Source organism: Filicampus tigris, chromosome 13 (genome assembly GCF_054856515.1).
Source record: "Filicampus tigris isolate MCC_2025a chromosome 13, RoL_Ftig_1.0, whole genome shotgun sequence".
NCBI classification, from domain to species: domain Eukaryota; kingdom Metazoa; phylum Chordata; class Actinopteri; order Syngnathiformes; family Syngnathidae; genus Filicampus; species Filicampus tigris.
The window spans coordinates 14,987,436-15,014,970 of NC_141229.1; the positions used below are offsets into that span (position 1 = coordinate 14,987,436).

A 27,535-nucleotide genomic window follows, 5' to 3' on the forward strand; every position below is an offset into this window, starting at 1 on the left:
AATTTTTTACAACACGTGAATTGTAAATGTATTGAGATCAGTTGGGCAACTGGCAATTGTAATATTTAAAATGATATTTTCATTCTAAATGACAACAAAAATAAGACCTAAAATAAAATGTCAATTTCCTTTTTGGCATAAATTAAAAATAAATAGTTGAATAAAACAAAACATAATCACTGTTATGAATCGCTTCTCTTTTCTTTTCATTCTGATCATGTTTGATGCAAAGGAAAACATGTGAAGTGTAGCAATTTAAATACAAAGACACAGAGACATTTTTCCTTTTTGGCCTGAAGGCATGGGACGATGTGTGTAGAATAGGATAACATAGGATAGTATGTTTTCAAAATTGATTTTATTTTTATTTTTTGCTCCTTCTCCTTCGATTGTCCAGTTAGTTTAGATGTTTTGCTTTAGAATGTATTACTTTGATACACAAAACCGCTTCAAATAAATCATGGATCTCCAGGCACAAAAAGGAAAATGACTGCATGGCTCCCAGTGTTGGTTCTCCAAGGTCGTTTTTTAAATGCATTTCATCATCAAAAGCAGTCAACTTTTATTGTTGGGCTCGGGCTAGCCTATTGGCTGGCTCCAGTTCCGTGTGATTTTGTGATGATAACAAGTGCTCCTTACAGCGAGAAAATAACACACCTTGAGTGAAGCACCGAACAGTTCTGAATAGCAAGACCGTCACAGTTTTTTTAGAGCAGAGAAGCAAGTGAGAGAGTTCCCCATCTTGACGGGTAAACTGCGAAGTGTTAGTGTGTGTGTGGGTGTAAGTGTGGGTGTGTGTGTGTGTGTGTGTGTGTGTGTGTGTGTGTATTGTTGGGCTCACAGGGCCAATATCAAAGCAAAGGTTCACTGGTTCTCCTTGTCACCTGGGTTCCTCTGTCCTCACCTGATGTCTTGTCAATGACCCAAATGTCAAGTGCATCTTTATTCAAGTGTGCGTGTGCCTGTGTGTGTGTGCTTGCGCGGGTGGGTGTGCATGCATGTGGTCAAGCTAGCAAAGGAGAAGACAGATCTGGGTCAGGCAGTTCCCATGAGAGTGTCGGAGCGCTGCGCGGCAGATGACATGTCTGATGTGAGCGAGTGAGCTAGGAGCAGAGGGAGAGAGATAGCGTGAGCATGCAGCCAGACAGTGGAACAGGCAAGGGTCACAGGAGGACGACATAATCGCATGAGCTCACACTCACGCACGCACAAACTGTGTGTATGTGTGTGCGTGCACAGTCAATCGGTGCAAAAAACTGCAGCGACACTCAAGATGGCATAAACAGTCAATGATATCACGCAGCAGGATTTATTTTCTCCTGATCATTAAACAGATGAGACTGAAAGCATGTTTACTGTACAGTGGTACGTTGCAGTTCAAGCATAATCATAGGCTACTGTATAAAGGCTATTTTAAGTACTGTATTGTGGACTAGGGAGTTCACACATCAGTAAAATGGAAAAGACTTTTTGAACACTACTCAGGCGCGCTGTTAATAATCTAGTAAATAATATGGAGTACTGGCTCAACCTCAGCTGGTCAACCTTTGAATGAAATTATTTTAAGATGAGTGTATTTTACGAAAAGAACAAAAACAAAGCCGATCAATGTTTTGATGCGTTTCTCAAACTCAAGGCATGAAGGCCATTTCATGTGGCCCGAGAAAACAAAATGTTTGTAGTTAATATACCAAAATTGCAAGTTGTCTTCACTTTTAAAAACATTCAGATGTTGCAAGTATTTATTATTACCAACCTCCCTTTTATAATTTTTTTAAAATTTATTTCGAACATGTAAAAATTGGGTTTGAAAAAAAAAAAACAAGCCAAAATCAATGTAATTCACGCAAATATACCACTGAAACAAAGCATCAACAAAAGCAATACAAAAGAAAGTTACGCAGCAGTCAGCATTCACTATAAATGAAATATCCATTAAATATACATGTTCGAAAAGGAGTAGGAAGAAGTATCAACTTATCTAGTCATATCCCTTAAATCTCCCTTACATGATCAATATATCAATCATTTGTCAATACACTACAGTAGTTCTATATCATATAATGATACACAATAATAATATTACAATATTGATGATGATAATAATATAACAGTCATTGTTACAACTCATTAACCTCTTCCTCTTTCCTATAATTCTCAAAAACATTGATTTTATATTTCTTTTTGAACTGGTGTGTGTTTGGACGTTGTTGTAGGTATATATTAAGTCTGTTCCAGATTTTTACGCCCCAATAAAGATATGCAAAAGCTTTTCGTTGTTGTCCTTGAATACTTTATCTTTTAAATTATATGTTCCCCTCAAACCATCGCCACTCTCTCTCTCTAAAAACATATAATAAATGTAAGAATATTCGAACAAACAATTTCTTTTGTCATGCGATTTAAAAAATAGTTCTTCATAATGGGTTGTGTATATCGCCGGTGTCGGGCCAAAACCTTGTACCTCCAAAATAGTCACTTCTCAGGAGCCCCCCAAAATGGCAAGTTTGTTCAGCCATTAACATTGCATCGTGAAAGAGAGCAAGCCATTTTTAACACTTTAGATTGGTCAATAATCTGTAAAAAAAAAAAATAACACCCATGTGTGTGGACTGACCAATAATATAGATTTTTGAAAACATCTGAAATTCACCAAAATGTGACTTACGAGGTTTTGGCACGACGCCAGCGAAATGTAAGATGGGGCAATGATACATTTACTGTATTTGGGTTCACAATCATAACGGTCCTCCAAAGAAAACCAGAACTATGATGTTTCCCATGACAAAAATGAATTTGGCACCCTGGATATACGTGATAAAACAACCCATGTGTTGTCACTACTGTTTATTATAAAACTTACTAATGTAACAAGTTCTGCTGCAACAAAGAAAAAAAAAAGAAAGCACAAATGAAAGCAACATTCAGTTACTTATTGGTTAAACCAAGAATATTCATGGTGGATAATTGTTTAAAAATACACAAACATTTAGGGAGAGGGGGAATGGTCATGGAGTTGTGAACTCTGCAACTGTGGCTAAATTGCTTTTAATGGATTTCATGAGGAATCGTTCATGTGTCGTTTGATTGACAAAGATGTTTGCGGCTTTGTGCTATGCACCATCGATCAAACGCATACAAACTGTCAGTCGGTGTCGCCGGGACTTCATTGATGGACTTGCTGGCCACTTTAATTATTTGTCAGTAAGGCCCACATAAGGGAGCTGGAGTCACAACTGTGAAGTTTTCATTTGTTATCAGCTGAATACAAATGTCATGGGTTAAGTGCACCCTAGCAATTACATGGCAACTTTCTCACTTAATTACACAGGGGATATTAAAAAAAAATAGCTTCTTCATTCATTATTATCCAGCTCACACAAAATTGGCCTGCAAATTCAAAGATGAACCTCATTCCATTGGTGTCATATCAACATCTTTGGCTCTATATAGCCGCCACTAGCGCATGAGAGTGGATGTCAACATCACACATGAGAAATGAGCACAATTACCGTTTTTGAGGTGTATGTATGCGCGTTTGTGGAAAGGCCATAAATAATGCTGGAACCACAGAATGTGCTTGTTCATTAATTAAGGGACAATGGCTTTGGTTCAGGGAGTTGGATGTATTAGCTCCTCTATTGTAGTGTCTTTGACCCTGACAAATAAGAGGTCTGCTGTCTACTACCGAGGCTATGCCAGTGACTGTTTTCAAAGTAGAGGGTGTTGTCGCTTTTGAAAATGTAATTGATTAGTTCGAAGAGACCTTTAAGCCCTCAAAGCATCGGGATGGAAACATTTAGTTGGGTTGGAATGATTAATTGATGATTGATTGATTAACATAAAAGGGCTCACATAGAGTGATCGCAACTCAACTTTGTTTATAGAGCACTTTAAAAACAACCATCACTGCATATAAAGTGCTATACAGGGAGTAAAAATTAGACATACAAAAACAAAGATAGTGAAAACAATAAATAACACAAAAAGAGTAAACAGCATAAAACACTAAATCAATGCCAAGTAGCATGCTGAGTCGAACTCCGTAGAATAAATGTGTTTTAAAATGAGTTTTAAGAATGGACAAAGAGGGCGCTGGCCTAAGATTTAGCAGGATTTCATTCCAAAGGGAGAGACCGGCAACAGAAAGGTTCAATCCCCTCGGAGCCTCCGCTTAGTACTCAGTACCTCTAGTTGCCTCTAACCTGAGGCACTGGGCAAGGGTGAAGGAGCTCAGAGAGGTAAGGAAGGAATTAAAGGGATCCATCCATGTATCTATCTATCTATCTGTCTATCTCTCTATCTATCTATCTATCTATCTATCTATCTATCTATCTATCTATCTATCTATCTATCTATCTATCTATCTATTAATCGATTTTATTTTGGGTGTTTCTCAACAAGAATCACAAGGTTAGAGTAACTAGTTACAATTGGCCTGTATGTTAACATTGTTATATTGTTGAGATGAGCTTTTTGCATTTCCCCCATTTCTTCCTTTTCTTCTATGTATTTATTACCGGTAATGGTAAATTCTTAGGATAATTGTTAATTAATGTAATTAATCCTCAACAATTAGATTAAATGACATAGGAAAATTACACTTTCTATAGTATTTTAATTTAACGAAACCTTTTAGAAAAAAGATGTAGAAGCGCATGGCCACATGACAACAATGCATTATCCGGCAATTTATCATGTTATGTTCAGTGTACAGTCCAATCAGGTTCCAATCATAAGATACAGTAAATGGGATAGTTAACCATTGCTTGAATGAACTTCAACCTGAAAATGTCATAACTTGATTAACATTAAAGAAAGAGATAAGACATTTTGGACAGTGTTGAGATGGCATAACTAAAAAACATTCTATACAGTAACCCCGATGTGGGATTTTGATGGAACCACTCTCTGAGTAATTTATATCTGAAGCGGACATACAGTAAAACTATCAATCAGGTGTATCAATCCTGTTATACACAAGTGACAAATGCTCATTACTTTTTGGAGTGTTAAATCGAGTAAATATGTTTAAATCCCCCGCCCTAGTTTGTAGGAAGAGAAATTACACTTTCCCGTGAAACATCTTCATGCAAACAACTTAGATTTTCAAAGATGTCTCTGTAGACCCTGTTTGTCCCTTCCACATGCTGTTCATCTTCTGCAGAAATGATAAAACCATAAATAAGTAGTTTAGGGCACACATGAGCGTTTCCCTTGACACAAAGGTGCTTGTCATGCTTCCAGCCAACATCAAAAGCGATGAGACTGTTTTACAGAATAGACCGTAGTGGCTGCAGAGCTACGGAGCAGAGGACACTGCATTTACTGCAAGTTAACATTTAGTAGAAGTTGTTTTATTTTTTACTTGGAGTATTTCCTTCCGCATTTTCCTGGTACTTTTATAATGCCTTGTTTTTGTCAGTCCTCCATAGCCTCTATGCAGTGGGTGGAATAAAGTCTTCAGGCTCATGTTGGCAACTTTTTGCCCAAGCAAGACCAAAGCAACCCAGGAGTCATAGAATTGAAAAAAGAAAGAAAAAGAGCACAATATAAGGGCAAAATCTGCATGGCTGTGGAATTCACAAAACCCACTATCAACCCTGGTGAGAATAACACTCAGCGGACTAGTCTTCCTTCCTCCACTTCACGCACACATACGTGGCCATGCCGCTCTCATCGCCTCCCATGGGTGCTCTCTGCAGACCTCTTAACTCCCTCTCCCATGGCTGTCAGTCATTCTCTTCTCTTGACCTGTCTGCTCTCCGCCCACTGTGCAGAGAAGCATGTTAAAGCGCGAGCTTCATTTCAAGGAAGCAAAAATCTCATCCATGCAAATCAGTCAAAGACACACCGAGGTAATTATCACCTGAAACCGAAAGCTCCACTCTCACACACAGCCTGGCTCGATGTTGCATTTATGAATAAATAATTGAGTGAAACCCAATTATTTTTAATTTCATTTCTTTGCAGCTCAAGCCATATCAAATGCCCCGTTAGAGGGAAACATCTGTTTGACAATTCCTGCCATTCACAATGGCTCGAGGAGAGCTGCATTTTTGTCGCAGCTGACAAGTCTGTTTTGCACTTGACTACAACATTTTTCTTAGCGTAGCACTTCACTTCATGAGAAGTTTAATCCATGATGTAACTCATACAAAACCATTTTGCCTGGCAATTTACAGAAAAACACACCAAAACTAAGAAGCTTCATCATGCAACAAGACTATGACTCAAAACACACACTGCCAACTCAGCAAAGGACTTCATCGGGGAGGAAAGTGAAAGGTCTTTGACTGGTCAATTCTTAAGCCAATAGAACATGTATTTCACCTCCTGAAGAGGAGACTGAAGGGAGAAGTCAACCCAAACATATTTTTTTCAAGAATATGTTCCCAGCAGGCCCACTAGTTGAAACGCGGCATTCTGATTAATCTTGCGTTTGTGGAATACAAATTAAGCAGCAAAATGCACCCGTTTTTTGCCATCTCTGGGGGCGGCCATTTTATCTTCTGTAGACTGAAAATGACATCACAATTTCTGAATCTGAGCCGTGATTGGTCGTCGTGAGCAGTTGTGATGTCATTTTCAGTTGACAGAAGACAAAATGGCCGCCCCCGGAGATGGCTAAAAACAAGTGGATTAACACTTATTCCAGAAACGCAATATTTATCAGAATGCCCTGTTTCGACTAGTGGGCTTGCATCGAACATATTCTTGAAAAAAAATTACGTTAATTTATTCATGTCTGTTCCAATACTTTTGCTCACGTGAAGAGTGGGTAGTTTCAAACAAATTGTGCTTTATCCTGAGTTGTTCAACACATCTATATCTAAATACCATGAAATAAAAGCTGGAATTCTCACGTGTTTGGTATTCATCTTTGTATATATGTCTTTAGTATAACAAAAAGAAAGGAATTGACATTGCAGTTCCAACACTTTTGGAAGGGACTGCATGGTAAATAGTTGCATAGTAGCAGCTGGTATCAGGATACTAAAATAGTGAATCACAATTCAACAACTGGCACAATGTAATCAAATTAATGAACAAAGTGTAAAAAAAAATCTGTTTTGATTTATTTTCCGAGACTTTTATTTAATATGTACAAAATACATGTAGTAAAAGTACATGTAATACAAGTACTATAATACATATATAATTATAACACATATCTATTGAAAAAAAAAAGTGGATCCAGATGGTTTTATTTTGTGCACCCACTTGACAAAATAAAGTTGAGTAAATTCAACACAGTGGTCGGCTGGTTAGCACGTCCGTCACCGTGCAAATATCTTCGGTTCGTATCTGGCCCCGGCCTTCCTGTGTGGAGTTTGCCTGTTCTCCCCGTGCCTGCGTGGGTTTTCTCCGTATACTCTGGTTTCCTCCCACATTCCAAAAACATGCATGGTAGGTTAATTGGACATTCTAAATTGTCCCCAGGTGTGACTGTGAGTGTGAATGTTTATTTGTCTCTGTGTGCCGTGCGATTGGCTGGCAACCAATTCAGGGTGTCCCCCGCCTACTGCCCGAAGACGGCTGGGTTGGCTCCAGCACGCCCGCGACCCTTGTGAGGAGAAGCGGTATAGATAATGGATGGATGGATGGAAATTCAACAAAACATTTGTTTCCAGTGTAATAACATAAAGCTCTAAACCTCATTGCGGAGCAGTAAAGTCGCCTAGTCTGTACAACCCCGAAAGTGCACAAAAACAAAATTTGACTCTATTTAACACATTACAGGAGTGACATGTAAGCACTAAGCACACATCATTCACGACACACACTGGAGGAGGATTTTCAGCAACCGGGGATCATTTGGGGAAGGTGTGTGCCTTGCTAGTTTCCAGCCAGGTAAATGAGAATAAGTGATTAACTAATTCACTGCCATTGACGGATTTACTTGTCTTTTCACAGTCCAACCATTCAAAACCAGGAATTTGTTTATATTTTTAGGAATTTGTTTATATTTTTATCAAATTTTTCAAACGTTATGGTAAAAGGGGTTTGAAAATGTCCGGCAGTGAATGAGTTAACTGTGGAGCTCAACTTTGCTTGCTTTGGTTCAACCTTCTCCCAGCTCTTCGTAAGCGGCTGTAAGGCAACATTTACTTTGTGTTTTTGAGCAGATTCTCTGATGGCTTAATTCGCTTCACATGCAAAAGCCACATCATTGGGCACATTGCATCTTTACTTAGAAACAAATCGGGGCACTGCAGTCCAGCACTTGAATTGGATCTCATTATAACAGCACATATGGTTTAACCTAATGGTTAAAAAAAAGCCTTCTTGGGAACAAGTGTGATTGGGAATGTGTGATACAGAGTTAAGCTGTGATTAATTAGCTCATTGATGACATCTGCCACAGTCCACAAGGTCTGGGCAATTTCAATGACGGAGAGGGCCACAATTTTTCATCAGCACTACCAGGGGGCCACATAATAACTTCTTAACCAGATGTGCCGTTTTTAATAGGCACAACATATTTTTGTTAATCAAACTGATGTAAATCAAGTATCTTAAAATATTTCATGCTGAAATGCATGTATAAAAGACATACTATTCAGGGTTAGCGGTTAGGGTTAGTTATTGGCCAGTTCACTTTGCTTTGTAAAGGAGCCTGCGGACTACATGTCAGCAAACACTACACAGTATGAATAGAGAAGGCAGAGGTGGTGTGAGTTTTAACAGGTATACAAACTTTAAAGAGGAAGCTTTTTTTTGCAAACAATAATAAACCACCACCTGCATTTATCCTTATTCCTATCCCCAAAAGTCATGGAAATAATATGAATTAGGACTACGTACTCAAAAAAAAATAAAGGCGGGTAAAATCATTAGAGTTGAAGTCCAAGTCAGTCACACTTGTGGGATTTCAAACTGTCCATCTATAAAGCATCACTAATTGTGAATTAACAACAAGGCTCAACAAGGATTCCACATCGATGCACCCGTGGGGCAAGAAGGTTTGCTGTGTTTCCCAGCACAGTATTCTGGAGGAGATACTCGGCCAGTATACGAAAAGACGTAGCGGGGCCAAGGACAACAATCCATCAGCGGGGCCGCTATCTGTTTTTTTGTGCAAGGAGGAACAGGAGAAGCACTGCCACAATCCTATCCCTGAATCCAATCGAGCACCTCTGGGACATCATGTCTTGTTCCATTCCAAGGCTGCAACATCGCCCCGCAGACTTTTCAGGGATTGAGCGATGCCCTGATCAATGTTTGGGAGGAGATCTTTCTTGAGAACATCCTTTGTCTCATCACACTCAAAAAACAGCTGGGTTAAAAATATCAATTTTGGGTCAAAACTGATCCGATCCACTACTTGGGTCAATTTGACCCAACATTCTGGGTTGTTTTTGCCCAAAAAAACCCCACAAAAATGGGTATTTTTGTACAAAACAACTGCAAAATTGTACTGTTTTATACAAAACAATGCAAGAAGGTGGGTCAAATTGACCCAATTAGTGGATCTCTCCAATCTTGACCCAAAATTGTGTTATTTTTAAGCGCGCATAGAGGCACATTCCTGTTTGATCTCGAACTAATGTCTACATCCAACATCATTTTGATTTATCGCTTATGTAATGTGCATTCCTATTTCTTGAGAAGGTCAATTTGGAGTTGTTATACTATGGCTCCGCAAAAAAAAAAAAAAAAAAATGGCACAGTTGAGCAACAGAAAAAAAAAGAAAAAATCCTGAATTATTAAAATAAATAAAACACTGTATGAGTTTCACCATTTTGGAGGGGATTGAACAACTGCAATGAATAAAATTTTCCATCCATCCGTCCATCCGTCCATCGTCTACCGCTTATCCGAGGTCGGGTCGCGGAGGCAGCAGCTTCAGCGGGGAAGCCCAGACTTCCCTCTTCCAAGCAATGTAAAATTTACTTTTCCTCCAGATTCCAATATAACGTGTGGTGTGAACTGACACAAGCACTTTCCCAAATGTCGTTTGATTACTAAAGTAATACTCGTGTTGAATTTAATTGCATGGGCTATAGCTGTTATTTTTAACACTCATTGGCTCCAAAATGTTGGAATTTCCCTTCAAGATCAATTGTAAGATGAAATCATGTCACAGCATCTTCTATTGTCCAAACACAAGTCCTTTAATCCACTTCATGGGGATTTATACTTTTGAACAAAAATGTGAGCATACTTATTTGTCTACAGGTTCTGTCAACACTGTGTAGATAAATGACTAATTAATGATTTTATTGCATTGTGGTTTTAATGAGAGTCACCACTGGGTGATAGATTTGCAACAAAGCGCTCCTATTTGATTCGTTTGTGGAATAGAGAAGAGCGTGCAATGTAATGTCTGACATTCAGGTCAAAAGAAAAAAAAGGCCATTAGTCTTTAACTTATGCCGCTTTTAAAAGTGCTTTAAAAATGGTGTAAATGCCTCGATAGACCAATCCGACGTTCGCCAACTAGGACAGACGTTTACCAAATTATCCGCGCCTCATAGAAAGCCATTTTGTGGGCAGCCATGCTGACATATACCCTACTCCAAGTCTGCTTTGAATTGAAAACCATGTACCGTATTTTCCGGACTATAAGTCAAGGTTTTTTTCATAGTTTGGCTCTGGAGCGACTTATGTGTGAAATTATTAACACATTATTACCTGTATATCATTTCACATGTTATTTTAACCTACATTAAGAAACATAAAAATAAATCTTAAAAGCTATTAAAATGCATGAATAATTTAAACGTTTAAAATTTAATATTTTGTTAAATAAGTAATTAAAACAGTATGACAAAAAGACAATTTGACTGTCTAGCAATCCATCTATACAAAATAGTGCACTGTTGCTTTAAGGCGCCGTGTCTGGCCGTGGTCTTGCATCATCAGCCAGCCACACACACGCACGTAGAGGAGAGCGGAGGAGACGAAAAGAGATATAATTACGACCGAATACAAAAATACTTTTGGAGACTTGGAAACATTCTACATGGTCGGCGATAAATAAAAGACTTATTTAATCGATCTACGACCGTTTTGGTGAGTTTAAAGTTATCTTAACGTAACGTCTTGTAATGCTACATTGTGTGGATATTAGCTAAACGTTACCATCGTAGCTCGGTGGAAATGATGTGCACCAAGCGCACAATTTCATTAATTTGATTTATATGGACACATTTATTTGCGTTTGGCGACAGAGACAACTTGGCTTCCGAGAGGGGTTGGGGGGGCATTGTATAATGTAACGTAAGCATACCGTTCAGCCTGTCGTTGCCTCTATTCCATTTTTATATAAAATTGTTCGTCATTTCAATTTTAAATGACATGTCTGTTTTTGGTGTTGGATTTGATCAAATACATTTCCTCCCAAAATGCGACTTATACTCCAGTGCGACATATATGTTTTTTTCTTCTTTATTGCGCATTTTATGGCTGGTACTCCGGAGCGACGTATAGTCCGGAAAATACAGTGAGCAAAAAAATGCAAAACATTGATTTACCTTCATGATAATGTTGTTATTGAATAGCAACAATATGCTTAATGTATTAACTTGATTCATTAACTGAACATTCAAGTCCATGCTCAGTTACAGCGTCTTACAGCTCATTTCGAGAGAAATTATAATATCTGATTATTTACAATATTTATCTGACTGGATTGTTACAGCAGAAGGACAAATATGATGCAGATGCACAATATGATTGGATGACAACCATTGCGCCGATGTGAATAAAACTGCTTTGACATGAAAAGGAGCACACTGAAGAAACAATGGGGAAAAAACAAAACAAAAAAAAAACCTCTAAACCGGGAATGTTTCATTTACAGTATTAAGTCACAGAACGCCTACTTTACATTAATTACAGTTTTTGCAACATTATTATGTGCTGTAGTTTGTCTTTGAGAGCAGTTTTCGGTAGCCGCGCCCTCTTTATCTCATGTACATTATTGCCCCCTCACAACAGGATCTGGTATTTGAGGGTACGGGGGACCCTGTTGATGACGAGGCGGCCGTCGTAGCTCAGCGAGGCGAAGAGCCACGGATCGGCCGATGACCACTCAGCTGCGTATACGCTGTCTTCGTGCTCCTCGTAGGTGGACACCACACTGTCTTTCAGAGGCTCCTTGCCCCTGAAACACGAGCACACGTTACACATGAAAAATGGGAAAAAAAAAACCGTCCTGCCTAACACAAAACTGTCATGTGCAGTCCTGCAAATAAAACTCCTTTCATAATGCTATAAATGATTTTAGCTCCTTGCGAATCATGACAGCCAGCTGCAACCGAAGGGATTTCAAATTCATTTTCATCGCATGTGTGCGTACATTGACAAGGTGTCACATTTAGGATGACGCGTACCATCCTTCAAATTTGGATTCAAGCCTCTCCAGGCAGATTCGCAAACAACTAATTCCTCATTTTTACTCAGAAGTACTACTAAACTATTACCAATACGTAGCCCTTTGCCATTCCACCTGGCAGTTTTACCTGAACGAAAGGTGCACCAAAGTGAATTTGATACAGTACTTGAACCATTTGGAGTATCGGCATCGTTTTGCTCTCTTTTTCAAGATAACACTTTGAATTTTTCTCCTCGCCTGTCAGAATCGTTTGAAGTGCTGCTGGCACTGAATTATGGAAGTTTGAATACATAGAAGGCCGTGGGTCGTCCGTGGCTCGGCATTCTTTTATGTATTTAAACTTCCATAATTCGGTGCCAGTAGCACTTAAACATATTCTGACAGTTGAGGAGAAAAATTTAAAATGTTATCTTGAAAAAGAGACCAAAACTATGCCGATACTTCAAATGGTTCAAGTACAGCATCAAATTTACTTTGGTGTACCTTTCGTTCAGGTAAAACTGCCAGGGGGAATGGCATTAATTCGAGAATGAGAGGGTTTCAAAAATGAAGGGTGGGTGGAGTCTTATAGACGGAAACGCAAACAGAAGCCCGTTTAAAATGATAGGCGGACCGGCCTACAGGAGATTACAATTTGTTCCGGCCGGACAAAAAGTCGAATAGACGGACGGCGGAAGGGTACCAATAAACAATGGCGATAAACGGACTGGGAAATTTTTGTAAAATGCCCAGCTCGGGTTAATTGTAATGCATGACACATGTTGCCGCACCCCTTTCCATTTCTTTGCGATTATTGTGGGGAATCACAATCCCGTTCATATAATATCACAAACAATGAAACGGATAATTAATTACATCAAGGACAGGCCTTTGCTTGCCTTGCTGCTTCACTGGTTCAGCGCAATCAAACTAAAGAGTTCCAAGGCGGTTTAAAGGAGTTACAGTGGATATAAAACAGCTGCGCCCGCCCGTTCAAAGGCCGGGTTCAAAGGTCGGGTTTAAAACAATGCGACCGAGATCAATCATTTCAAACACTTTTGCTCACAAAGCCATGTCTTCGTGAAGCACAAACGATGAGGAAAAGTCCCGTTTCTCTTCATCACGAGCGCCACCTTGTCCATCTTGTTGCTGAGTGAGCGTGCAATTGTGTGGAAAATCCCCGGTGAGGAGATTTGCGTCCCCCGTCTACGGAGTCGCACCAGATGCTTCCCCCTTCTACCGCGTCTCCCTTTTTTGGCCCAAAAAAACGGACCAGATGGAGAGTTGGTGCTAAAAAAAATCCGGCGGTAGGTCCGCAAGAGCAGTATTCCTGATGTTTAGGAGCTAAGAGCATGCATGCATACATGTGACCGTTTGACCCTGCCCGTTTAATTTCTCATGAATTGCGATAAAAACATCTTTTGAGTGACACGTTGCTCTTACTTATCCTCCTGGTGGTTGTCCTCCCCCTCGCTGAGATCCTCATCATCCACCAAATGGCCAAATGGCTCTGAGGAGATGGAAACCATGTTGGAGAGGATGAGGCGGCTGTCACTGCTGGCTGTCAACACCAGCTGGTCGTGGCTGTGGTTATAGCGGACGCTCCACACCCTATGACCAAACATGAGTATTCAGCATTTCACAAAAAAACAACAAAAAAAACTAAAAAATCAGCATCAGGAATAACCACCAAAAAAGTGCGACAATGATAAGACAAAAGTGTTGGGACAGCAGATCATACTCAATAGGACGACCTGGGTAGATATTTGTACACCTCTTACTAGGGATGTAACGATTCACTCAAGCCCAAATTGGATTCAATTTTCGATTTACGGTTCCCGATTTTTGATTCGATTCGATTTTTTAAAAAACATCTCAACCGTGCTTGTCTCTGTGCGCGAGTGTGGTGATGCAGCCATCCACAAACGCAGTATGCAATGATGATTTGATCTACACATTCAAAATGTGGTTTGCATCTGGAATGGACAAAAAAAAGAAAGATTATTTTTTAGCACTCTAAATTAGTATATTCTAATGACTTAGGTACGTTATGTCTTTTGTTAGGTGTTGCTCTACAGGCAGGGGCGGAGCCATGGGTGGGCCTGGGTGTGCACAGGCCCACCCAGATTGACAGACTGCCCACCCAGTGAGATTCATGACAAAATATATATTTTTACACCTTTCGTACATTTTTAAATAAAATATTAAATTATTTTTTTAAATGTGTTTCATTGTGTTTTTTTAAATTTTATTAAGAATGACATATTTGTGGTTTTCTAAGGAAGATCTGAACTTCATATTATTCAGTTCGTCATTTTATTTGAATATACGATGTGTCGGGACAGGAGGATGTGCGAAGTGAGAGAACTATTGAGGCCCACCCTGATTTTCAAGGCCCACCCATTAGCCACGATCTGGCTCCGCCCCTGTGTACAGGGCTTGTGAGTGCTGAGATGTCCGATTTTAATTTGTCTCAATTCAAATAGATTATTCGATTAATCGGTTTGAATTGATTTTTAATTGATTTTCGATTAATCGTTATATCCCTACCTCTTAGCCTATTTGATTATTGTTATGAACCCATAACCAGCCTTTTAAGGCATTATGGTAATCTTATTTTAACTTTAAAGATAATGTTGTGCATTAAAACAAGAAAAAGGTGCGAAAAATTATGTTGAAATTTTGTGTAGTGCTAAAATTGGTCGAGATATTTATACTCACACAAATATTTTTCTCTTTTTTGTTTTTGTCCGTATGTGTAGATATGGTTTATGCCAAGACAATAAAATAAAATAAAAAAACATGTATTAAAGGGAAGTCAACTCCAAAATGTTCTTTATAAATTATGTTCTACGTAACGACCATCACGGATCACCTGTTTTCCGGATTTGGTCACATGACGTTTGCGGTGTGAGCCTGGGGGCAGTTGTGACGTGAATATCAGTCAACATCAAGTAGCAGTGCGAGGCAAAATGGTCGCCCCCTGAGATGCATAAGAACGGTTGACTTTTTCTGCCGAATTCCTATTCCACAAATGCAATATCAATCAGAACCGTGTATAGACTAGTGGGGGCGCATGGAACATACTTTTGTTAAGATTTTTGTTTTTTTTGCTTGACTTCCCCTACAACATGCATTTGTGTCTAAAAGCATTTTATTGCAGTACATGTGAGTATGTTGACCTATCACAATTCTGAATATAAAAAAAATCATTTTCATTCAGCTCCGATTCGATTCAATTGTCAGTCCCCGATTTCGATTTGATTTTGTCAAATCTTTTCTGCTTTGTTTCATAACCAAAAGATGTTTTTATTTTAATATTTTATTTATTTATTTCTGCATTATGTAGCTTAACAATAAAATGAACTAATAATTTTGACTGTACAACTACAATTCTGTCTTATCAGTGTTTTGCTAGTGCCACAACAAACCAGAAAAAACATAAATGTACAATAGATTTGACTGTCATCATTACAAATCCTTTTGTTGCAAAACTCTTTGTTCATGGCGTTACACAAATGTTCACGAGGGGAAAGGTCAATTCTCCTCAGCGTCTCCTCGTCCTGATGTTTGCGCCTGCCTTTCAGAGGCGGTGTACAAAGATATCGCAATTGATCCCAGATTTGATAAACGACATTGGGCATGCTATATGATTGATCAAATCTAAATGCAAAAATCTAAAAAAAAAAGAATACTCGTAAGCAACTGTGCCAGTTGTATTTTGTTCATGTATGCTTTAAAAATCGTATTTTAAACGGGTGTGAAGGCCATCCACAATAAGCACGCTGATCTGCTTGTGTCGATTTAGTTAAGTCAAAATGCGCGAACCCAACTATACTCTGCAATGTCAAACGTAATCAAGGAGTGCATTTAAAATAAGCCGAGCAGCATAGTGCATGCTTGAAATTACAAGAGGACCTTGGCAGCGCTGTCCAAACTTGACATGTTCCAGATCGTGCACGCGTAAAATCATGTCGAAAAATCTCAGAGCAGAAAATACAGTACGTCCATCCCAGTGTGTGGCCGAAAAAGAACTTTTGCTACCTTGCCGTTGAGCTCCCGCATGGAGCTCATTATCATAAATGGTCTTTTCCTGATGTTTCCCGTGATGTCTCGTAATCCAATTATTTGTGTTACATTGACGCGAGCTCATTCAAATCTTTCTATCGCTCGGTTTGAGTGCTTTTCCCTCCTCTGCTGCTTTTGAATCTCTTCCTGCCTTTCTCTGTGCTTTTGTCTCTCACTCCCTCCATCTCCGTCAGCCGGGGCACGGCTCAAAGTGCAGCCCCCGTCCCCTCTCAGGGAAAGATTGAGGGATATCCATGCCGCCGACAGAAAATCAGCTATGGCCATGCTATTCCTCACACGTCTCTAATAAGCTACCCAGGTGATACCCTTAGAAACTCTGACGCCCTCTCCTGCTTGTGCTCATTAAATGCCAATGCACAAGCAATGCAGGTATATCACATTTGTGCAAACAGCCATACGTCCATACTAGGGATGTAACGATTCACTCAATCCCTCATTCGATTCGATTTGCAGTTGCCGATGTTCGGTTTGATTCCACTTTTTAAAAATCGATTTTTGATTCGATTCCATTTTTAAAAAAATCGATTTTCAGTTCCAGATTTTTGATTAGATTTTTATTTTTTTTTAAATCGCTACCGTGTTTGTCTAAACTCATCATTTTTTTTAGCACTCTAAATTCGTATATCCTAATGACCTAGGTATGTTCTGTCTTTTGTTAGGTGTTGCTGTAAAGGGCTCGTGAGTGCTGAGATGCCTGAGTTCGATTCGTCTCGATTAATCGATTAATTGGTTCGAATGGATTTTCGATGAATCGCTACATCCCTAGTGTATACGGATATTTACACATACAGTACACAATGACAGACTTAATACAAAACGTTCCGATATTGGGTGGTGGAGCGCACGTAGACGCATGCAAATGATGTCTACCACCTATGAGAAGTAGATCAAATCTGCGGCAATCTGCATCTATAGGATGTTAGCCAAGTATATCTTCCTTCTGAGAAAATGCGACGTCCATGTGTGTGTGTGTTTGAGCATATGCCTTAATCAGGTTGGAGTTGTGTGCTGCAGGAGGAGCCTGGTTTTTAGCTCCAGACACGCACACATCTTTTAATCTTACACAGGAGAGTGTCTCTCTCTCTCTCTCTCTCTCTCTCTCCCATTCTCACTCTCCCTCGCACACACACACACATTTTCACACTGCTGCAGTACACTGTGTTCAGCTCTTGGCAGTGCCTGCAGGTTCACAGAGCAGAGGAGAGGCGAGGCTGAAACAGAACTGAGGCGCACTGGGCCGACAACGGTTAAACCTTTGCTGTCAAAAGGAGTAACTGCCTATTTAAAATGTAATTAGCGTATAACTACATTTTATTGCACCAGAAGTACTTAGGGCATTCAATTATTTAGGAGATAAAGCCATTAATAAAATAAGACACCAATCAACAGTGGTGCAGAGGAGTTTTCATTGTCTTCAGTATAGTTGCTGCGTTCTCCAGAAATACGCAAAAAAAAAACCAAAACAATTCAAACATGTAAATAGTTGTCAGGAGTGTGCATGTCTCCACAAAAGACGATTCGAAACGGTTTTCGATACATACAATACAATGCATTTTTGTTCAGTCCAATTATATAGAATTGCTTTCATTGTGCCATCTTCAACACTTGTCCTTTTGTGTGAGCTACACCTGTAAATACATTACTAATACGGTAACTTATTGATAAGTGTAAGCAGTAATTAATTTGTTAATTAATACTTTTAATTTAATTGGTAATTAATTCGCAGTGTAAGCAGTAATTATTATGTTTAGAGCCAGTGGATATGGAATTCAATTTGACTGCAGAACAACTTTTTGATAGGACATTTAGCGAAACAGCCATGGGTAAAGAATGTTTTTTTTTTCCCTTCTGAAAATGATTATTGCCACACCAACACTTAAAAACGCACGTGATAGTTTTAAACAATCATGCTCATGAACTGTAAACATCTATTGTGTCCCAAAATGGCAAAATCATTAAAAGGACATCATAAAATGCTCTACATCTGATTATATTGGCTTTTCAGAGCTTAATAGTACTAGGATTGTCCATCAACTAGGGCCGAGCAATTAATCGAAATTCATTACAATTTACGATTGCTACACTCCACGATAACAAAACTGGCATAATCGTAAAAAAACGATTATTAATATGCATTTGCAGTAAATCCAATGTACTGTTTGTTTACACACAAGGAAATTATACAATTTATAAATGTAATGATAATAATTTATCATTTTAATAATAATTATTAAAAAAATTACAATGACAAATTGTATCTATTTTGTTTTATCAACTTACACAATTCTAGTGTTTCAAAGAAATGTATTTGTCTTTATATTTTTTACGTTTAAACATGTTCTTGTTTTGCAGCAGAAAATAAATGAGCGTTTGAATAATCGTAATTTCAATTAGTACCAAAATAATCGCGATTAATATTTTTGTCACAATCGAACAGCCCTACCATCAACATTGTTGGGCGTGCAAAAATGTGGAGTTGAGGGGAGAGAGCGAGCCACTGTAACTCTCAGGGACACACTGTGACATTACATAGTTCAAGGACAAAAGCCTTCAGACACTCAGCCGCGCACACACACCCCGAAACAGACACGCGTGCGTGCATGCTTGAGCACACACAGTATACCCACCAATGTGAGTGCTCCTCCAGGGTTTTGATGGACTCCTGGATGTTGCGGACATCCCAGAACTTAACCTTGCAGTCGTCTCCACAGCTGGCCAAATAATACTGCCTGTTTGGGTTGAAGTCAAGGTCACGCACCAGCTGTCCATGAGCGTTGTCGATACAATAAATCTGACTGAGGGGGAGACAGAAAGAGACACAAATTTGAGGAAGGTTTTCCCAAAAAAAAAATGGGAGAAGTTTGGGGAAAGTGACATTTGAAATTAACGATTCTCTCGAGCCCCGATTCGATTTTCGGTTCCCGATTTTCGATTCGATTCGATTTTTTAAAAATTGCTACCATGATTGTCTCTGTGCGCTAGCATCCACAAATGCAATGCGCAATGCTGTTTGGCGCAAGCGCATAATTTGATGTACACATTCAAAATGTAGTATGCATTTGGAATGGAAAAAAAAATAAAGTAAAAGAAAATCATTTTTTAGCACTCTAAATGTGTATATTCTAATGACCTAGGTATGTTATGTCTTATATTAGGTGTTGCTGTATGGGCCTTGTGAGTGCTGAGATGGCCGAGTTCGATTCGTCCAGATTCAAATCGATTGTTCGATTAATCGAAGTATAGAGAAATAAGAGGGAATAGCTGTGATGAGGGATTTTGAAAATGATATGGAGAAAAGAGGGCGGGAAAGTAGTGGATTTAAAAGAAGAATAACAACAGAGAGAGAATGATTCACACTGTCCAGACATTCCCAAGTGTGAGTCTGTCGGCCAAGGCCAGGCTCAATAAAGAAGCTGACATCCGGTGTTGGTTTATTATAAAGGCAATTCCACAGCCTTGACTTCCCGCTAGTTGAAGTTAATATAATGACATGACAATGGAACGGGGAAGCTTCGCATAGTGTCTGCTTCCATCTTTTTGGTCAAAATTGACACCGCCAAACACTTTATTTCGTGACATCCTTTTCCGTGTTCATGTCTACCGTACTGCTGAAATGTAACATTTGAAATATGGCTTTCTCACTGTCCGCTGAAAGAAATATATTCGATGGCAAATAATTACCGGTACAATATCATCAGCTGACAGAGTGAACGGGTTACGATTATTGTGTTACTATGTGTTTTTGCCGAATATTACAGATGCATGCTGCTGTCACGCCAGGAAAAAAAAGTTCCATCCATCCATCCATTATCAATCCCGCTTGAATCATGTTAAAATATGACAAATTTGGCCTTTGTATTTGGCAGAACAGTATTGATTAGAGATAGACCAATATGTTTTTTTTCGGGGCCGATACTGATTATTGGTAGTGAAGAAAGACGATATTTGGAACCGATATTCATTTTCAGTGAAAAAGAAAATATTGGATTCAAAGTAATAATATAAAAATATAAACTCTTAACTTTGTTGAAACGTCTTTAAGCATATGTTTATTGGACAATTTTTCAGATTTGCATAATGATGATTTTTTTTCTAATTCTTACTAGAAAGTTATAGACAATGTTAAGATACACTTTAAATACTGCATTACTAACATAACCTAGAATTGATTTCTGATTGCAAGAGAGCAAAAATGTAGACGAAGCCTTGGTCAACGCGGTCATTGAGGACTGTCATCCCTTCACTATTGTGGAGGACGAAGGGTTCAGAAAGTTGGTAACAGCTTTGAACCCTACCTATGTGCGTCCCACAAGGAAGGTATGTATGTGAACACATGAAGTATTTCTTCTCATTTCCCCATAGTGGCAACTCCAATTGTTTTATATTGTTCCTTTTTAGGCTTTGAAAGCTACGGCGGACGACAAGCTGGCCAAAGAAAAAGCCAAAGAAATGGTGTCAAAGGCTAAAGCCGGCCACTGCGGGAAAGCTATTATTTCTAAATAAAAATGAAGAAGAAATTATCCTTCGCACTTGTTGTATTTTGTCCACATACTAAATGACTAACACAAGCACAGTCATATCTTTGTCTTAAGCAAATAGCCATTGAATTCTTACCACTGTTGACCTTTTGATGGCGCCATGGAGTAAATGAAGCACCACGAAGCTTTGCTACATGTGCAAACCAATCGGCTGCAAAGCTTCATTGCTTCATGAGGCTTCATTTGGCCTTCCCTAACAACAAGCATTCTATTCGTTGCAAGTGTAAGATACGTTTTTAGGAGGGATGTCACAATACCGGCGATATCGCCATATTAAAATTGCCACGGTATCGCCGTCGTCACATCACGAAATGAATAGCAGCAAATGCGTTTAAAGGTTGTTCTCCACTTGTGCAGTTCCAGATTGGACCTGACATTTTCGGCTCTTTTCCGGTGTCTATTCTATGTAGTGTTTTATCTTAATTTATTGATTCCACTTGTTGGATTATGGCCTTTTTATTGTTTGCATGTAAAGTGCTTTGTTACAGCTCTAGCTGTTATGAAATGTAAATAAAAATGTATTGTATTGTATTAAGCCAATTTCTTTGTGAATGCTGCTAATATGTACAAAAACAGAATATTGTGATCTTTTTTTTTTTTTTTTTTTAAATATGAGCTCTTTTTTTTTCAACAGTATGGTGAGCTTTTACACAGTTTCATGTGCTTTTTTATATATTGCCAACCCTACCCACGATATCGTGATAATTATCATATGTGTTTTTCCATATCCCTAGTTTTTAGGTGACTTTCTCCGCAGTATATTAAACAACAGCTCAACAATTAAAGGGAAGATGCTCACCGCGGCTCTACTTCTCCCGTAAGCGCGGATGAATAAAACAAACAAGCCACCACAACAAAAAGCAAACTTTATATCTTCAAAAGCGTTTCCTCTCCAGGCTGGCCTAATAAAGCTCAGCTTGGCTGGGTTATGTTCAGCAGAGTGGAAAGCCTCAAGTGTTATGGCCCAGCTGGATGCCAACAGCAGATAGCTAGCGAGCTCGTCACCCCTCTGATCACATTAGGCAATTAACATGCTAATTAAAAATCTCATTAAAATAAGGGAGGTATAAGAGAATGACCCGGGGCAAACTGCTGGGCTTCAATTAGGTCAAGACAGCTAGAAGCTTTTGTGTGCCTGTGCGACAAAATGTCTAATAAGTAGAGGGTGGAGCGAATAGACATTATTCAAGCTACGGACTATGCGGCACGTCTGTCAATCAAGCACGCGCAAAAAGTGATCCCTGTCAAAAGCTCGGCTTTCTCATTTAGGTTTTATAGATGGAAAAAACACTTTGGAGATTCCAAAAGTGCGTTATGCTCAAATTCTTGGAATTTCTACGGGATATGTTGAATATTTGATGCATTCTTAAAGAGGGGAAATCAACCCAAACGTATTTTTCTCAAGAATATGTTCTATGCAGGCCCGCTAGCTGAAACGTGGCATTCTAATTAATAATTGCTTTTGCGGCATATGAGTTAAGAAGCAAAATCCACCCCTTTTTAGCCATCTTAGGTGGCAGCCATTTTGTCACTTCTGTAAATTGAAAATGACATCACAAATGCTAAGGGCTCAGGTAACGGACAATCACGGCTCAGCTTCAGATAACAGGTCAGCCGCGATTGGTCGTTACAGAAGCCCTGAGCAACCGTGATGTCATTTTCAGTCGACAGAGGTGACAAAATGGCCGACCCCCAGAGATGGCTAAAAACGGGTGGATTAACTCATATTCCACAAATGAAAAATGTTTGGGTTGACTTCGCCGCTTGAACAATAAAACCAGCATGGTTAAGTTGATTTGCAATTCATGCTTGAATCAATTGAAAACAAAAATCATCAGATGAATTGATTACTAAATGATTGAATAAAGAATCGAAAGATTAATCGATGACTAAAATAATCGCTAGTTGCAGCGCTATGTATGTTTTTTGTAAGCTATCAATCCATCTTTGCATTCAATTTAGATTCAAAACACCTTATTTGTCCCCCAAGGGGCAATTGAAAAGGCATATGGAGCAGCAAGCAGAAAAGCAACAAACATAAAAACTAGTACTGTCAAGCGATTCAAATTTTTTAACTAATTAATCGCAAAATTTTCGATTATTGATGGCGATTAGTCATTTTTTCAACTACAATCAATATGTAACTAGAAATATGAGAAAAGCTATTTCTACATCATCAAGGGCTGTGCAATTCATCAAAATTCAACTACAATTATGATTATTACACTCCACAATTTCAAAATTGGCATAATTGTAAAAAAAAAAACGATTATTAATATGCATTTGTATGCATGTTTGTTTACACAAGGAAATTATACATTTGCACCTGTTTTTGTATCATAATAACTAATTTTACACATTTTGTTTGGTCCAAAAGGGCCTTACATAATTACAGTGTTTCAAATACACTTATTTGTCGTTACATTTTTTACGCCGAAACATTTTCTTATTCAGTAGCAAAAAAATAATAATCGTTTGAATAATCGTGACTTCAATGATGACCAAAATAATTGTGATGAATCTTGTTTTCATAATGGAGCAGCCCTACTCGGCCATATAACATCCAGGACAAAAGCGTTAGCGCTACTGCATGGATTGACGATGTGCTTTTGCTCTAGTCCAAACCAGTTTGTGAACATCTTGCTTCTGCTCGCTCTAGTTCCACCGCACGCCACCGTGCCGAAATCTATACCCGACTTTACATTTAAACTTCAGCAACCCACTGAACGTCAGCTGAGTTTGCTTGAATACTAATAGTCTGCCAGTCAAAAAACAGCACTTATACGTTTGAGATGACTCGAAACTTCAGTTTTACTTAAAGTAACCATTTCATGTTTAATTTTCAAGCTGAGGCGCATGATTTATTCACAGGGCTCCCTCTCCTGTGTAAAAGCTGTGACCCCGGGCTCAAGGGTGGCTAGTGTTTAACCCGTTCCAGCGTGGAATGGGACGTGCCTGCCATGTGAAAAGGAAATGGAGCAGGAAATTGGGTTAGTTTCGCCTTCTCCCTCTCCGGTGTCACTAAGCAATCCCGACTACGCACACATGAACACAAAGCAACGCGCTCACACATCCACTCCCTAGGCTCCGGCTAATAGTGGAGAGACCTGGGACCTTTTTTTTTTCTTTTTTTTTTATGTGTGCGAGTGTGTGTTTGCGTGAGTATGGGGGATTATAGTTGTGTTCTGCCTAAGCCACCAAACACACTCAATCTACTGTCATTCAGCCAGCAAAGCTGAGTGTGTGTGATGGGGGTTGATGGGGGAACAGGGGACCTATTACACACACTGTTAGGCACTGGCAGATAAAAAAATAAATAAAAAAAACATAAAACTGGAGAAACGCACTCACAAATATTGTGGTGTGTAAATGCGGGAAAAAAACAAAAAGTAGAGCAGCAAACACTCATATCGCTGTGTTTCCATCAAATCATTGAACATTACACTGGCATTCGTTAATTATTTAGCAGCCCTTAGCTCAAGGACTTAAACTTGTGATAAAACTTTCCTGAGTCTTGATATTTTGTGTCGTTTCAGTCTCACTTTGCCTGTCCAAAGGACAGGACAGTTCCCGCTATGTGGCTGGATGAACAGATTCCAGAGGAATACCTGGTACACGTAACCGCCTACTGGCTTAGTCTAGCCGATAAATCTCTCTGCTGAGGGAATCGACTGGAACAGACGGTCATAGTCACACAGACGCACACGCGCGCGCGCGCAGTCTCTGTTTCTATGACAACTGCTGTGTGAAAGGATGGGGAGAAGGAAAAGAAAAATCGAACGAGGAGAGCAATCATTTCATTGCTGTTCGAAATTAAAGCCCGGCTTTGAGATTGGGCTGGCAGACAAGGATGACAGGGTGGCAGGTTTGGAGGGAGGCACATCAGATGGCGAGAAATAATATGGAAGAAAGATAAATAGGTGTACAAATAATCTATTGGTTTATGGAAAAGGATTAATAAGACAAACACATCTTGAAGGATTGTTAATGTCACATCACATGGGTTCACGATTGGGATGTAACGATTCATCAAAAATCGACTAAAAATTGATTCAAACAGATTCATCGAATAATCGATTTGAATCGAGATTAATCAAACTCGGACATGTCAGCAGTAACAAGCCCTATACGGCAACACCTAACAAAAGACATGACATACCTAGGTCATTAGAATAAACGAATTTAGAGTGCTAAAAAGTAATATCTTTAATTTTTTTTCTCCATTTTAGATGCAAACCACATTTTGAATGTGTAGATCAAATGATTGCGCCAAACATCATTGCGGATGGTGTTTGTGGATGGCTGCAGCACCACACTAGCGCACAAAAGAGACAAGCATGGTAGCTATTGTTCAAAAATCGAATCGAATCGAAAATCAGGAACTGAAAATTGAAAATCTAATCGAATCTGGGCTTGAGTAAATCGTTACATCCCTATTCACGATGCAGCTACCTGAGAAGGAATAAGACAAACGATAATGAGGCCTCACGGCTCCCTGACTGGAATGTATTCTTTTAGCTTCTTTTGAATCAATTTGTGTTCTCTGTCCTGTGTGATCTAAAGCGCTACATTGGGTGTCCATGATCCCGCAGATCTTTGCCAGACAGAGATGCACTGGTTGTTTGGTTTCTCCAATGTGTTCTTCTTTGCATTAATTGCTGCGCTGAACAATTATGTTACTTTTCTTTTTTTAAATTTTTTTTTTACTGGGATCCAGTGAGAATTACTTTGAAACTGCATTTTTGATCCATGCGCAGTTTTGGGCAATTAATCTGATATTCACACAGTGAAATAATGCGCTCATGGATTTATTCTTACAACAACCCACACACTGTTACCAAACAATCTGTAACATTTTAAAACTTGATGAGTGCTTATATTAAAAAAGTCCTCTTGTGATATTCGGAGTTAAAATACAAACAAACAGAAAATGCAAACAAATGGATAGAAGCACCCAAAAAAACAATCATTTGAACAGCTTCAGCAGAACAGATTTTATTCAACCCAAACATGTTTTTTCAAGAATATGTTCTATGTAGGCCCACTAGACTAAAAACGGCATTGTGATAAATATTGCGTTTGTGGAGAAATCCACCCGTTTTTAGCTTGCTCAGGGGTCGGCCATTTTGTCACTTCTGTCAACTGATGTTGACATTTAAGTTGCTCAGGGCTCAGATAACGACCAATCAGGGCTCAGCTTCAGAAAACAGGTGAGCCGTGATTGGTCGTTATCTGAGCCCTGAGCAACTTTGATGTCATCTTCAGTCGACAGAAGGGACAAAATGGCCGCCCCCTGAGATGGCTGAAAACGGGTGGGTTAATTCTTATTCCACAAACGCAATATTAATCAGAATGCAGTATTTCACCTAGCGGGCCTGCATAGAACATATTCTTGAAAAAAATATGTTTGGGTATGTAGGGAAGACTAGACGCTGCACTAGTCAGTCTGCAGGTCTGTTGTGATAAACACATTATGTGGGAAGTGATCCACAATAAGGGGAGAGATTTATCTCAAAATGATTCCCACAAATATGTTTGTGATTTTCACGTGTTTTTGAGATCAACAAAATCCCAAATATAATTGTGTGACAAATCTCTCCCCAGATAGCAATGCCTTCAATAATGCTAAAGTCATTGTTCATTCTTCTTCTACGGTCTGCCTAAGGTCACAAATATAAGTCTCTAAATATATGTCGAAATGAGTCAAGGGGGCTGAGAATATATGAAAAGGTTAGATATAATTGATTTGACTGCAGCAAGGTTCCAAAGGCCACTCTCAAATCAAGTGTAACATATGGAAACGTATATTTAAAAACAGCTGAGATCTTTTGCATAATTGTCTATTTTGGAATCGGAAACGTGACAGTCCTGATTGACTGACATGAGGAAAAGCTCATGCACAATGTCTTACCTTGGGGCCAGGCATGTGGAACTACTGTCATTCAATTGGAGGCCAGCCTTTACTGCAGCACTTCACTGATTTGAAATGTGCACCCTGCCGTGCATCATTTTGCTGCAAGTTTGGCTTCTATACAGCTTTAAGGTGGATATCTTTGGAGGGTTTGAAATAAACCTAGAATGGTAGTAATAACGTTTACTAAAATGTGGGATCTACCGCATTTCAAAGTACTTACCGTCAGAGACACCAATGCGCATCGTGAAACAGGTAGATCATTGATGCGCTGGAAGTTCACAATGTGCAATTGACCGTAGATTGAATTTTGGCTATGACGGAGTGAATTCCAGGCCCTGAATGCTTTGCCGTTGTATCATCAGTGTGCGGCCACCTACAGGTTGCTGTCATGTCTGCCACAGTGCTGCTTATGTTTGTTGAAAAGTAAAGAAAAGGTGTTTAAAGAGGAAGTCAACCACACGGCATTCTGATGAATATTGCGCTTGTAGAATATGAGTTAAGCAGCAAAATCTAGTCAACTCAGGGGTCGGGGTGACAAGCTCAACTTTTTCTGAAGCCGAGCCATGATTGGTTGTTACCTGAGCAACTGTGATGTCATTTTCAGTTGACAGAAGTGACAAAACGGCCGCCCCCTGAGCTAGCTAAAAATGGGTGGATTTCTCATATTCCAA

General features: G+C 39.2%; 1 protein-coding gene across 1 annotated transcript in view; it reads right to left on the reverse strand.

Annotated features, from left to right (window-relative positions):
* Window positions 1-10,095: 10,095 nt before the first annotated feature.
* The window catches only part of eipr1 (EARP complex and GARP complex interacting protein 1), a 49,372-nt gene continuing 31,932 nt past the window's right edge, over window positions 10,096-27,535 (reverse strand). The window contains exons 7-9 of the mRNA XM_086050416.1: window positions 19,040-19,207; window positions 13,767-13,934; window positions 10,096-12,113 (exon numbers count right to left, since the gene is read on the reverse strand). Of these exons, the coding sequence (XP_085906542.1) occupies window positions 11,939-12,113; window positions 13,767-13,934; window positions 19,040-19,207 (511 nt within the window). The 3' untranslated portion in view covers window positions 10,096-11,938. The remainder of the gene's footprint in view (window positions 12,114-13,766; window positions 13,935-19,039; window positions 19,208-27,535) is intronic.